General features: G+C 42.9%; 1 protein-coding gene across 1 annotated transcript in view; it reads left to right on the top strand.

The window, feature by feature from the left end:
* Positions 1-394: 394 nt before the first annotated feature.
* NGFR (nerve growth factor receptor) overlaps positions 395-15,187 on the top strand; it is a 73,440-nt gene continuing 58,647 nt past the window's right edge. Inside the window, 1 exon segment of the mRNA XM_015810474.2 lies at positions 395-728. Within this exon segment, the coding sequence (XP_015665960.2) occupies positions 395-728 (334 nt within the window).

Here is a 15,187-nt window from a genome sequence, read left to right as displayed (position 1 = left end):
GGTTACACAAAGCATCATCAAATCATCATCATCATTATCATCATCATCATCATATTGGTGGTGGTGGTGATGATGATGATGATGATGGAAGGGACCTTGGAGGTCATCTAGTCCAACCTCCTGGTCAGGCAGGAAACCCTATACCATTTCAGACAAATGGTTGTACAGTCTTTTCTTAAAGACTTCCAGTGTTGGAACATTCACAATTTCTGGAGGCAAGTTGTTCCACCTGTCAGGAAATTTCTCCTTAGTTCTAGGTTGCTTCTCTCTTTGGTTAGTTTCCATTCGTTGCTTCTTGTCCTGCCTTCAGGTGCTTTGGAGAATAGCTTGACTCCCTCTTCTTTGTGGCAGCCCCTGAGATACTGGAACACTGCTATCATGTCTTCCTCAGATTATGCATGGTGGTTTCTTTGTGAGACCTAGTGAAGGTGGCCTCACATGGCTATCAGCCTGCATTAGGAAGGGCCAGTCTGGACAAGCATTGTCAGCAATAGGAAGCAAGAAGATGGTGAAGTTCATCTGCGGTGGTGGAGCACAAGGTGGCTGGGGCCTCAGAGTGAAGAGTGGCTGGAACTGGGCTCAGGCAGCTGCAGCTTTCCAGGGCAGCACAGCAAGAAACCCACTTTTTTATTGTGCTGCTGGGCTGGCTGGAGCTGCACCATGGCTCAAAGACTTCTTGCAGCCCCAGTGCATCAAGACATCCCTTCACAATTCCAAGGGTGGAGCAGGTTTGTGATGCATTGTTCAGCTTCTCAGGATGCTGCAGTTTGTGCTGCACTGCTGGGCAGGAACTGGGGCAGCTAAGGCTTCCTGGAATGGCTGTAACTTTGCACTGTGCTGCAAAGTGTGTGGGGTTCTTGTAGCCCTGAGCAGTGTATTCTTTCCCTGGCCTCCCTGCCTTGACACATATGCATGCAAGCAACCTGCACCCTTTCTGCAACCTCCCTGAGCTCAAGCCACACTGAAACACCCACTTTGTGTGTGGTCTGCACTGGGTTTGCCAGGGCCTTCCCCATCCCCTGTGGCACCTTTGCTCCACTCCTTACCTTATGCTTCCTGCTCAGTGCCTGGAGTTATGAGAACTGGGACTGCTGTCACTAAACAATTCAGTCACAACTGCATTGTTCAGTGGTGGAAATTCTGGTCCCAATTTTGGTTTTAAGTCAAAGATTACCCGTAGTATATTTGTATAATACTTCCCAGTATTATAATCTTGCAGCAGTTCCAACTATTCAAATATATATTTAAAAATGTGTACAGCAATTTTATTTTATCCCAATTCTTTACTTTTTGATATGTGATTCCTGGGGCCCTGTTCAAAGGCTGATTGACGATAAAAATGAGAGGAACGGAGAGAGAAAAAATCCTGCCTTGAGTTTACTGGACACATAAGACATAAATTAAAGAGTTAAAACACTAGCATCCTGTTTGTATGTTAGAGTAGTTATAAATTTCCAGTGGGCACTTCTGTCTGTTGGAATAGGAACTATATGTTCACGGTTCATTATATACTACTGCCATGTTGTCTTCTAAGAGGGAGGGGGCAGCCTTTTGTCCCACCTTTTTAATTAAAGTAGAGGCATTCTGATCTTTAAAACCAGGAGCATCTGGAGAAGAGGGGAAAAGTTATCAGCTGCAACCTCTATGAGACAGACGAATATCTTGTGTCAAGCACTTAGATAATACTAAGGGCTAACATATTTATATATAAAACAGGTTATGTCTAAACTTATGATAGGGAGCAGAAGTTTTCACTTACCTTGACTGGCTACCAGCCTACTTTGCAGATGTGACCCATTTGATTCAGTGTTGTTCTTTTCCTTTTCTGTTTCATGTTGCTATAATTATATGTGTCTGTGTATTAAATTTATACACACAAACCATGTACTCCTGAGACAAGTTGTGGTGCAAGCCATTGGCAAAATGCTGCTCTGACACTGGAATATGAGCAGAAATATCTGGAGATTTATATCCCCTGGAATGTGCTGTACAATTCACAGAGAAGCCTCAGGAGCAATGCACAGAAGAGACTCCCGCTTTTCACTGAATTCAAATTAAAAATTCAGTTGAAAAGTGTGAGTTAATCCCAAATTTTTCAAAGGCAACGACTGTCATCTTGGATTGTGCTAACTAATACAGTGCTATTGGGAAGAGAGAGAGAGAAAAAGATTTGGTGATGCAAGTTCTGGCCTCAAGATGATCTGAACATTGACTGAATGTAATCCAGACTAATTTTAATTACAATAGAGACATTTTATTGTTTGCAGTTGGGTTTTTTTTTTTAGCTTTTGCTTGTACTATCTTTCTATTCCACGAAAAGCTGCTTTGCAGCTATAATACACTGTAGTAATTAACACATGAAAGACAGTAAAATAATCTTCAGCTTTACAAACCAAAAACAATACAGAAAGAAACCACAGTTTTTCTAAGGGCTGACTAGCTCTTTAAAAATTATTTAAACATTTGAAAATATTAAACAAAAACTGGAAGCCAGATAAAATAGTTATACTTCCCCATCAATGACTGAAACAAAGCACTAGACCAGTGGTGGCGAATCTATGGCATGTGTGCCAGAGCCCTCTTTGTGGGCACGTGTGCCATACCCTGGAGATGGCAACCGTCCCTCTTCAACCAGCTGCCCGAGGTCCCACCTGGCCGGGTGCATCCCGGCATGGCTGGTTTCCCTCCACCCACCCCCCTGTCCCGTCCCTCCTGGGCACGCATGCTCTCCTTTTCCCAGGCATGACCCACTGCATCATCTCCTCAGCTGTTGGCCAGCTGGCCAGCTCAGAGGCGGCTTCTCTGAACTGCTGGTGGTGGGCTGCGGAGCCCCAGAGTGCACCGGTTAAGGAGCTGGCAGGCTGTGGCTGCTGATGGACATCATCGGCCCCCATGCATTCACTGGCCTCTATGTGAAGGGGCCGATGGTGTCAGGCAGCAGCTGCCCCGGCCCCTGCCTCTCCTTGCCCCGCAGCAATGGCACCCCCGCCCTGCCTCGCCTCACCTCACCCCGCAGGACGAGCTTCCTGCCCACCACCCCACCTGCCAGAGACTCCCTGGATCTCCCCCAACCCTGCCTGGCCCCCACAGGCATCCCTCCCCATGAGCAACATCGAGGTGACCACACCCACTTTGGCTACACCCACCCGGTCTGCCATGACCACCACATCCATGCCCACCCAGTGGGCCATGTCCCACCTGGCACCTGGCGATAAATAAGTGGGTTTTGAGTTGCAGTTTGGGCACTCGGTCTCTAAAAGGTTGGCCATCACTGCACTAGACTCTCAAAGGGTGCAGGGAAAAAGCAATATTGTCATCTTGCTCAGGATAGCTTCCAACAATGAGACTCACAAGTTACCATGCATTGAGATCTACAGGCACTACCCAGTGCCTAAAAACAGCAAACAAAAATTGTGTACAAGTAGCATATAAGAAACAACATATAGCTATGCCTATAGCTATGCACTGGTATATAGCTTGGGAGTGGGGGGGAGCTAATAAGATATCCGGGAAGCAGAGTTCAGCAGCTGATCTTCCTCTCATTCTGTATACGTTGAGTTCTCCTAATAGACAGGTGTGATTGAACTATAAATCTTGACATCCTGTTCATTATTCATTCTTATTTACTTTATTTAGATACCCTCTTTTCCCTATGATACCAAAAAGAAGCCAATCATGTGTTGCTGCTAGAATGGCAGCTTAGGAATATCCAGGCCTCAGAGATTGTCATCACTTTTCAAAATCAAATGTTACTCAAGGAGACATTTAGGAGAGGAAAAACATTTAATTTCCTTATGAATTTTTATTGCACTGTTTTTCAAAATACTTGATGAGTTCTTCAAAAGGGATGAGTTTGGTCCCTTGATTTTTATTTTTATGATAGCCTGGGATGTAGATTTGTCTGAGGGCATAAGGACCGGAGCATTTCCTGAACTTATGAAGCTCTGCCACAAGACACGGATATGAATATCACCATTGGCCACTAAACCTGCATTGCTAATCATATACCTTCCTGTCCACAATTACTGATTCCATGGGATTCTTTTTCCCATGGACTCCCATTTTCTTTTCTTAAAATACAATGAAGGGGGGGGGGTTAAGAGGTTTTAAATCTGAAGGGGTTAATTTTCAAAGATTTCAAGTATTAGTTGAAAGTGTTCAGCAGATAGGAAATATCAAGGGCTGAAGCTTCTGGCAGGCAGGTAACAAATTAATTAGGTCTACCACTCCTTGCTTTTTATTTGCTTCCATTTCTCTGACTCCAGAATGCATTTCACAAATGAATAACATTTTAATAAATGCTTTTGGCACTTGAAAATTGGTTGCTAAATTCCCAGTTGTCAAAATGGACATACCCAGAAGTCTACAGCACATTCTGAGATAACATAGATTCATTGCAGAAACAAAGATTCATTGTGGGATGAAGGGAAGGGTGAGATTAGTCCAGTAATCTAAGTACTTTAAATGGATCTCCCTTGCCTCCACTGCCAGGAAATCCCCATTTAGACAGATAGAGAAGGATCATACATTTTGTAGAACCATTTACAGATTCACAAGATTCTCTGCTGGCCCTTGTGCAGACAAATGATGTAAGCTAACAGCCTCCAAGCTGTATTCCAACAAGCCATACACCAACAAGGCACTGCTATGTGTACATGTGTACATGTGTAGCTCAGGAGTTCTTATGGCTGCTGCTGCCTCTTTAAACTATATTAGAATGTCCTGACATTCAAGACCCACTGGAGAGAATCAGTGAGGGTTTTTTATCCTGGCTTGTCTAGAGAGTACTACATTGTAGATAGTTGATCAGGAATGTGTTCTGGTATCATTTAGTTTATCCTGGTTGGCATAAGGACTGTGTTCACACAACATGCTAAATCACAAAGTGATATGGTTTATTTTGAGCTTAGTTTGTTGTATGAACTCAGTTAATGGATGGAGAGAAACAGCTGACAAATTCAGTTTGCTGGATGCCACATTCTCTGACTTATCTGGAAGCCAGCTGTGGTTCTTGTCTCTGGCTACAACTTTCTTTAATGTGCTCTACTTTAAAACTTTAAACATAACAGCACTTGCCTGCTTTGTTACTGAGGCAGAATAAGATTAGGCTGCCGGGGCAACTAATTTCACTCAAGATCTGGTGGATTGTATTTTACCATAGTAGTCTGGATCCATAGAATGGAATGATTAGGGCAATCTTCCCAAACTAACACCCTCCAGATGTATTCACACCACAACTCCCAGAATTCCTAAGTAGCATGACTTTAATCCTCATAGCCTGGAGTTATGGAAATTGCAATCCCAATACTTCTGGAGTATATCACATTGGGAAATGGCAGAGCTAAGGGACCTGGGAATCAGCCAGCAGTGTGCAGCAGCAGCCAAAAAAGCTAATACAATCCTGGGTTGTATAAACAGAAGCATAGAATCAAGATCATGCGAAGTATTAGTACCACTTTATAAAATCCTAGTAAGACCACACCTGGAATACTGCCACCAATTTTGGTCACCATACTACAAAAAAGATGTTGAGACCTTGGAAAAAGTTCAGAGAAGAGCAACTAAGATGATCAAAGGCCTGGAGACTAAAACATATGAAGAATGGCTGCAGGACTTGGGTTTGGAAAGTCCAGGGGTGTCAAACTCACAACATCGCATGACATGTCATGACGTATCTCGACTTTTTCCCCATTGCCAGAGCTGGGGTGGGTATGGTTTCAGCATGATGCATCCGGCCCATGGGCCGGCAGTTTCATACCCCTGGTCTAATCTAAAGAAAAGAGGAAACGGGTGACATAATAGCAGTATTCCAGTATCTGAAGGGATGCCACAAAGAAGAGGGCATCAAACTATTCTCCAAAGCACCAGAGGGCAGGACAAGAAACAATGGTTGGAAACTGATCAAAGAGAGAACCAACCTGCAATTAAGGAGGAACTTCCTAACAATGAGGACAATTAACCAGTGGCACACTCTGCCTCCAGAAATCATGGGTGCTCCATCACTGGAGGTTTTTAAGAAGAGACTGGACAGCCAGTTGTCTGAAATGGTATAGGTTCTCCTGCTTGAGTAGGGGGTTGGACTAGAAGACCTCCAAGGTCCCTTTCTATTCTATTCTATTCTATTCTATTCTATTCTATTCTATTCTATTCTATTCTTCTACTCTACTCTACTCTATTCTATTCCATTGCCATTGTCATTAGCTATCTCTGCCACCAGAGGCTGTTATCTCATGCTGTCTAATAGCATAACTGGTTCCATCATTCCTACTCAGAATGCCAGGATATTTTTTAGTGAGTGGCACAGACAGGGAGAGAAGCTGCTTGAGGAGGTGAAGTACAGCAAGAGAATATGAAGTAGAGAGAAGGCTGCAAAAGCAGGCATGGACCAGCCAAAGACTGGTACATTCATTTCTGCAACAGATGGGAGGTTGGCGAGAAGCCTCTGGCCAACTTGCTTGATTTAGAACAGGGGTCTTCAAACTTGGCCCTTTTATGACTTGTGGACTTCAACTCCCAGAACTCCTCAGCCAGCATGCCTGGCTGAGGAGTTCTGGGTGTTGAAGTCCACAAGTCATAAAAGGGCCAAGTATGAAGATCCCTGATTTGGAAGAAGCAACTGGGAGGGGAGAATAGCAATGATGCAAAGCCCCAAACTGAACAGAAACATATCACAGGAAAGAGGGAAACTTTCACCATTATTCAGACTTTATATCCAGTTATGTCAGAAATTTGGGATGGAGGAATAGGGGGGGGGGTGTTGTCTGAATATGTTTTCCTTAAGAAATACAAACAGAAAGCATAACAAAGGGGACTTGCTAGGCAATACTAGGCAGAGATTTGGAGGACATTTCTGCAATCCACAGAAAGGGATTAGGAATTGTGGGGTAAGTTGCTGAATGTAGTAATCAAATGGCTGCCACTGTCCTGAAAACTAGGAAACAAGTGGTAGAAGCCCTTGAACTGTTACTGCAAGCCCTACAACTCTAGTCAGCTTCTGAGAAGGGCAAGAGGGCAGAGGAAGAAGCTTGCTGAGGGATTTCTGAGTCCCTGAGAAGAGAGGTAACTTCAAAGAAAAACACTCCCTAATTTAGAAAGCAAAGCCTTTTAAGGAAAAGTGAGCCAGAGAGGGAAAAGATCTCACAGAGAGTGGAAAAACACCAAGGGGCAAAAATGTCTATTGTATTTGGGATAACACAGAACCTTAGGCAAAAGCCTAGCCCAAGAATATATTAAAACCCACAACTTTTAACTCTTTAACACAGATTCCAGTAGAAAGTGGGAATGGTGCTCATAGAGGTCAATAGCCAAGAGGTGGAAGGGTTTTGGGACAGGGGCAGTGGGGGAAATTGTAGTGATGCTAGGGTCACATAATTCTTTGTGTCTTTCGGATAACCAGTCCCACTGATTGAAGCCTGGATCCTCAGAAACAGAAACTACAGCATTGTGAAGAGGCTGCCATACGAAGTAATGACAGACACCGACTTGCCAATGTGTAGTAATATTATATTGCAACTCCATCATCAAGAAAAGGTAGTGTGAATCACAATCAGACAAAAGCAAAGGGAGGAAAGTGAGGCAGAAAAACTGTCTGCAATTTTGTCTTCCCGCCAGATTCCAATCTTCCTGGAACACAACCACATAAAGGTAAAACTGTTAGTTGGGCCGGCAAAGTCAGAGGCCAGCCTTAGAACACAAATGGATGCATACAAAACCACTTCAAGTGCACATTTTTAAAATAAAATACCTATAGCAAGGTAGCAGTGACAAAGCATGGTGTGTGGTTAAATAATTATGTTTTGTTTAAAAAAAAAACACCAGGAGAAAATCCTATTTTGAGTTGTAGGGGTCCCTAGAAGAGTAGAAAAGGTGGAGTAACTTCCACAGAAGTTTGGAGTAGATGTACTGAAACTTGTCCATGCACATACTTTAGCAGGCATACCGGTAGGAACAAGAAAGGAAAACCACTAACAAAGTTTTGAGACAGAATCTTTTGGCTAGGAATAATCAAGGAAGTGGAAGCCCACTGTCATTCCTCTCCGGAAGGTAAACCTGAAGAGAAACAGGATATAGCGGCCATGTCAAGGATAACAACAACTGTTCCATTTTCAGGAACTGCTATGGTGAATCTTTGCCAAAGTTAGCTAAAGTCAATCAGTACATTTTGCTTGTATGTTATTATGCCAACAGACATCCTGAGGCAATATCTTTGTACACAATAATATCCAACATAATTGGCAAACCTGAACTATTACTTTTAAAAAAAAATATATTTCTTCTTAACTCCTTTTTCAATTTGCTTGAAAAATTGCATGCGTGCTTGAATTAATGTGGCCCTAATAAGGGTATGCTAGCATATTATATCAACTTTGAGGGTATATTCCTCATGGCCTAGTACTGTAAAGCTAACATTGCTTTTTCTGCTCATTTTTTATCCTCCCCACCTCCCCCCAAAAAATTAGCAACAAAATTAAAAGGTCAGGCTACAATTGTGGAAGAAAACATGTTAGGAAATAAATAAAATTTGTTACAGATTTCTAGTAGAGTAAGAAGGAGGATTTTTTTTTTTAAAAAAATTAACCCTGTACCTTATAGAAATTGTATAAAATAAAAAATGTGGACTTTCCTCTATTCTTGTCTTTGAAAGAATATAAAAATGTTGACAGATCAGAATAACAATCAGCTGTGACACTTACATAGCTGGGTTTAAACCTTTCCACATATTTCTATTAACAAGAAATGTGACTTTAAGTGCAACAGAGCACCTTTGCAAATGCATGTAGGCATGGAAGTGACATTTTCCTTCTATACTGCGTCATGCCTAATGCAAAAATTCAACAATACAAATATTGATTTAGGTCCTACACTGAACTCAATACTGAGAGCAAATGTAGAATTCACATACCCACTTCTGATTTCATTTGATACATCCTTCTTCATTATTTGTAGCAGCAACATGAAAATACTGCTTTCTGAATTATGTGTTTACTTAATTGGTCAAAAAATATCCATCCATCTATGCATCAATTCAAAAAAGCCATGGCATACTTACTTAATTATACAGCTTAATTAAAAGCTGATGTATTTCTACAATAGGAAATCAAAAAATATGCTCCAATTCTGTGAAACAGAAACTGGATAACTTAAAGCTCAGAGAGGCCTTCTGTAACTGCCAATCAGAGCAGAAAACTCAACCAAATCAATGACGCCCCCCCCCCCCCCCCATTTAGGACAATAGTTCTTAAATTTGAAAGAATCCTCATCAGAAGCAACTATGTGATTTGTTTCTGTGCAAAAACATTGTTGCACAGAAAGCCCTAACTTTGGTCAGAGAATGTTGAAACTGCCCATAGCTATTCCATCATCTCATAAATGAATTTATGGTAAAAGGAGGTATATACATATGGATGGTCAGCCTGTGTATTGACTCCTGGAAAAGGGTTTTTTTTTTCATTCCTTTCCTTTTTCTTCTCTTCTTTATCAAAGTGAAGGTTGAAAGACTATATTGCTTTGCTGGCAACAAAGCCTAAGTGGTAATGAAGGTTATAAAAAGTGATTTTACGATCAGCATCTGAAAAAACATGTCCTTACCTTTTACACTGTTGCAGTTGGTTGGAACCATTCATTATAGGGAGGATACTGGCAAGCTGGAGAGAGTTAAAAGGAAATATTTTCAAAGAAAAACCAAAGAGGGCACAAAAAGGACAATCCAGTGCTGTAAAGACTACAAATAAAATATTCTAGGAAAGGAAGAGCAACGTAATTATACCGTATGATGTTTGGATGATGTTTCTGATTCAGTTTTGAACCAGCCTTCTGCTGTTTTGTTGCTCATGTCCCTCTAAAATCCAGTCCCAAATGCCAGTTTCAAACCGTTTTATTCATCCTAGTCAGATGTTCACAAGACACAAAACACAGAAATTTGCTTCCTTGCGTATCACACTGGCGTACAGCCCAACCTGCAGGGAGTGGGGAGGTCTCCTCAGCATATGTGAAGACTTCCTCTGATGTGGCTGATAGTAGGCATTAAAAATATTTTAAACAAGCAACTAAGTCATCAGGCAATTATGAGGCTCATGGGATGACCGTGGGACAGTCAGCATCTCTCAATCTAGATGCTCCTGCTCAGGATGGTCATAAGGATCTCCTGCTCATGGTTGGTTGTAAGGATAAAATGGAAGTGAATTATTCTTCCTAGGAAAGAAAAGGTTGAGTAAAATGTAATGAATAAATCTGTGAGTCAGTTCAAGAACTGCTTCTAAAAAGTTTATAAATAAGGTGGCTCCTGCTTCTAGAGCAGGGGTAGGCAACCTTGGCTCTTTTATGACTCGTGGACTTTAACTCCCAGAATTCCTGAGCCAGCATGGCTGACTCAGGAATTCTGGGAGTTGAAGTCCACAAGTCATAAAAGAGCCAAGGTTGCCTATCCCTGTAATCTAGAGCATCCTGCAGAAGATACCCATTGCTGTCTATATCATTAGGCCCAATGAAGCAATTTCCAGGGCAAGTGATCTTCAATATCATGAAAGGGATTTTTATTGTCAAGAAAGAGATTCCCCATCCTATCCCAAGTATAGAAATAACATGACTTTGACTGAACTTGGAGATAGATGGGGGCAGTATGGGGAGGAAGTAACTTACAAAAAATTTTGGACTGGTCCTTAAGCACAACACGAGCCACAAGTTGTGTGCACTGGAGCATACCACATTTTTAAAGCGAAAGGATTAGAAATTTTGAGCATCCAGTGCTTGAATTAGAGCCATCTGAGCTCATTATGCCTCCTGAACCCTGTCTCCCCATATTTCATCCTATAAATACCAAAAATGTATATCTCAAACTCCTCCCTGCAGATTCACATTCTTCAAACAGTGATAGGTGGAACAAGTCAGATGCTCTGCAATCCATCTCCTCTTTTTCAAAAAGGTCTGGACTCCATTCTGAATATCTAATTCAGAGAGCACTTATCAAGAAAGCAGAAAGGATCCCGGCTAAACTTTTAACATGGCATTCATTATTAAAGCCACAATTGAAGCCATAAAATGTCTGACGAGCAACTAGAAGGTCTATTCAAACTAAGTCATGCTGTTGCTGCACTATACCCAGAGCTGATTTATTGAGCAGAGAAAGAGTTGTGGCATTCTGAAGTGCTGGTTCTTAACCAAGTAGGCAATTTAGTTACTCTTAAGTCAGGCAAATTGGGGGTGAAGAGGCAATGGCATGAAACACAGGGCAAGACTGGCCAGATACAGGAAGCTCTGAGTCTGCGCACAAAGATAGCCAATTTTGTTGAGTCAGACAATTGGATCCTTGTTTCTGTCACAATTGATCTAATAGAGGATGTGGAAAGCAGTTGTCTGAGATGAGGGAAGTGAAAATGCATTGCAATATGTTGGGAGGGGGAAGGGAAGGGAGGGAGGGAGGAAGGAAGGAAGGAAGGAAGGAAGACCTAAAGGTAGGGTTGATCTCCCTATGAAACAGTATAAATCTTCAGACCACATAGATCTGTGACATCAAGCCATAGGTTCCAGGAGACTTTCCAGGAAGAAAGTCCACTTTGATTCCCCATGTGAATAATCTAAATTATAAATGAACTCCACTTGCTAGCAGGATTTACATTTTTAGTTTAGCTGCAGCACATAAACAGGGTTTTCCTTGTTCAGTATATCTTGTCATGATTAGCTTTATTTTTTCTTTGATATAATGTAGGGTGCACATTTGCTGTGTGTTATGTGCATGCACACACACACTATAATGTATATATGAAGATATATAACAGCTGATAATCTATTCCATGAGCAGATACACAGTGTTGTTGAAAAAATGGAAATTTATATAGGATGTACAGAAAAAACTCTAAGTGAAGTGTGTCCTAAAAGTCAGATTTGATTGTGTTCCATTTTGCCATAAAGTGTCAATCTCACCTTAGTTCTTGTCAAGATATCTGGCCAACTATCAGCCTAGCCCAACTTGACTACTCCAGATAGACTGAAGTACAACTCCTATAAATTTCATCCATCAATCCATCTGGAGGCCAAGAGATTTGCAAGGCTGCGACATAACATTACAAATAATGGCTCCAGATAATAACTTATGGCCATCTGGATGATTTCTGGGGGTCACACATCCCGCACTACAGTTGACTGCTGGTTGGTTGGCCAGCTTACCTTCTTCCTGCTTAGATTTATTTTAATCTCTCTCTCTGCTTGTATTTGTCTCTTCAGGCCGGTGGAGTCTGATTAGAAAAAAGAGAAAACAACTGAAAGATTGCATGCCAGCATTGGATGCTTCCAAAGACAGGGCATCATTCCCCAAAGCCATGGCCAGATCTTCGTTTAGCAGATTTTGCAGGAGAAAAAAGAAAAAGAAAGGAAGGAAGGAAGGAAGGAAGGAAGGAGCAAGAACCCCAAAGTGGCAAATGTTACTAGTCCCTGGTCCCCACCCGTGTTTCCATTCACTGGTGGAATCCCTGGAAGTTATTTAATATCATTTCCTCACCACTGAGGATTTTAATACCTTTCTCAACATCTTTCCTCAACTTTCAGGAGAATATTTTTTTTAAAAAAGTTTTATGGGTGGGAAAGATGTAATGAACCAAGTGATTTTCTTTGATAAGCTCTTCCTGGGCGTCTGAAAGAAGGAGGGCTTGTCACGTCTCGGTTATTTGTGCGCTCCTTAAACCACCCAGCCAGTGGGAGGAGAACATCGATCGTTTTAATACTAATTTAAAAAAAAGGGGGCTGAGCTTACCAGTTACAGAAAGCAGGTGCTGTCCGACTCCCTCAGTTACTAGCGCTGCCTCCGTCGCCATCGACGCTCTTCTTCTCTCCCTCCCGCCCCCATCCCGAGACGCCCCTTGGGGAGGGAATGTTTAAGCAGCCTCCTGCCCCCTCCTCATCTCCCGGCCGGCATCTTCCTTTCCTGCGCCCTATTTTACCTCAGACCATCATGCAGAAGACGACGTTCTTGCTATGGGGCTTTCTGCTGCTTTCCGGGGTGAGTAGACGGTGCCTGTAAGGAACCGGCCGGGGACCGACGGGGCGAGACACGCTGAGAGGTATTAGGGAATGGGTGGGAGAATGGAGAGCACGCGCCCCCCTCTTCCGCGTCGGGCGCTGCTCCATCCCGGAGAGGGCAAAGTTGGGATGGGGCAAGTTGGCGGCTTTTTCTTTCTTTTCGGGGGGGGGGGAGGAGGAGGAGAAGGTCGAGGAAAGCCTGGACCGGTGAGTATCAGAATGTCGTCTAAGATGATTTGGGATGGAAGAGAGGGTCCAAGACTCAGAAATGGGGCCTCGGCGGTGACGGCTGCCCACAGGGTGGCAAGTGAACCCCGTGAGCTTCGCCGCTCAGGCGTGGGAAGGTTGGGATGCGCTCGCGTACGTCACGTGTGAATCTTCGCGAGAGCAGAAGTATCGGTCAAGGTATCAGCCTGGTATGGGGAGAAGGAGTGGTGGAGCGAACTTTTGATGTGCTCCAGTCCGATATAGTGATGAGATGGTAATGATAGTATTGTAATACTGAATAACAAATGCACACTGTACAGACTGTAGGCGGAGTGGGTAATTCTTAGAGCTATATATATAGGGGACAGCGCCGGAGCCTCGCTCTCGCCCTTTTCGCTTGCCACACCTTACTTCTGATCGTGGGGATTCTGTCCGGCCGAGGAAGACACGAATAAGGAATCTGGGGACTGCTATTAGAGTCTTGAGTGGGGGCGAAATGTGGCCAAAGGCTTCCCCGGTCGGGAAAGCGGGTGTGGCGCTTCTGCGAGTGGGCTCCGGAGAACGATCTTCCTTCCCACCCAGCTCCTTTCTTTGTGGCGGCTCAACGGAAGGGGGTGGAAGCGCGCCGGCTGGAAGCGAAAGAGCTGATTTGGGATTCTAAGACTGGATTTCACTTTCCTTCTTTCGAATTCTCAGGAGAGTAAAGAAATATGGGATAATAAAAGATGTATATTTTCAGGAGGAGGAACATTTCCACACGGCTTCAGAAATGATTGGTTGCTTACTCTTCGTGCAGAATAAGCATTTTAGCACTTTAGCATACCCTATTGCAGAAGAACTGGGTGCGGGTGGATGAAGGGGGCGGGTATTGAGAGCAGCACAAAGTAATTCAGCAGCAAAACTTCAAAAGGCTACCAAATTCCCACTGACTTTTCCTCCCACGAAGCGTGGGTGGGGAGAAGAGGGTCATCTTCGTTTCACATCTCTTCTGGGGAGGAAATTAGGCTGGAAGACAAAGATTCGTTGAAGGGTGTTAGCTCGTTTTAAGTGCTAATAGAGTCTGCAGGGACACATTTTTATACTGCAAACGAACTCCTCTAGAGGGATTTAATACTTGTCCTTCACAATGATTTTTTTAATGGCTGACTCTCTCCCTCCCTCCCTAGATACTTTATTCCGCCCAGGAAATAACAGTTTTGATTCTATGGATATGTAATTTTATACTATAGCTTTGAAAGATGGGTTAGAAAAGGCACAAAATCCCTTTGACTTCACAGCAGAAGACTCATTTGAAGTGGTCTTCAGCAGTTCTAAAACCATGCAGCTGCTAAAGAGGACCACTGAGCATGCAAAGAGGGCATAAAGAAGGTTCTCATTTATCCTTTAATCATTTGCTCAAGGCAAAGTCCTTTGAGAGAAAGCCTTCTAGTAATTACGATTTACAGATAGATTTATACACCATCCCATTTTTCCACTGCAGGTTCAGTGGAAAAATAATCCAGAATTTTACCCCAAAGAAAATCCTAATGTTTGACAGTAGGGAGAGAGAAGGGGAGAAAGTTTCATGGCATGGAACATGGGGAACAAGCGATACATTACATGCCATACATTGCAATGGAATCCAGTGAGTTGTGTTTAGGTCCTGACATTGAAAGCATAGCTGGGCAAGGATTATGCATGGCTCTGTAGAAAAAGTGATGGGCAATGAGGCACTCAGAGAGGACAAGTCATGTCCTCAAGATCAATGAGTTTGCCCTGAAGGTTACAATCCTCAAACACAGCAGATTTCTACTTCTACCACATTTACTGTAAGGCTGTGTTGATACAATTCTTGTAACGTGCCATTCATGAAACACATCAAACTCTAAATGTTCTGGGTTTGTCGAGCATCTTATGTGCAAAGCAGCTCCAGGTTCAAACGGACTAGGCTTTACCTAATTTGCAAGCCCTTGGTTTTAAACTCTCATGG

The sequence above is a fragment of the Protobothrops mucrosquamatus genome, unplaced genomic scaffold, assembly GCF_001527695.2.
Source record: "Protobothrops mucrosquamatus isolate PMUCROS unplaced genomic scaffold, P.Mucros_1.0 scaffold10, whole genome shotgun sequence".
Lineage (NCBI taxonomy): Eukaryota > Metazoa > Chordata > Lepidosauria > Squamata > Viperidae > Protobothrops > Protobothrops mucrosquamatus.
Note: the sequence above shows the minus strand (reverse complement) of the source record. Positions and strands in the feature narration are given on the sequence as shown.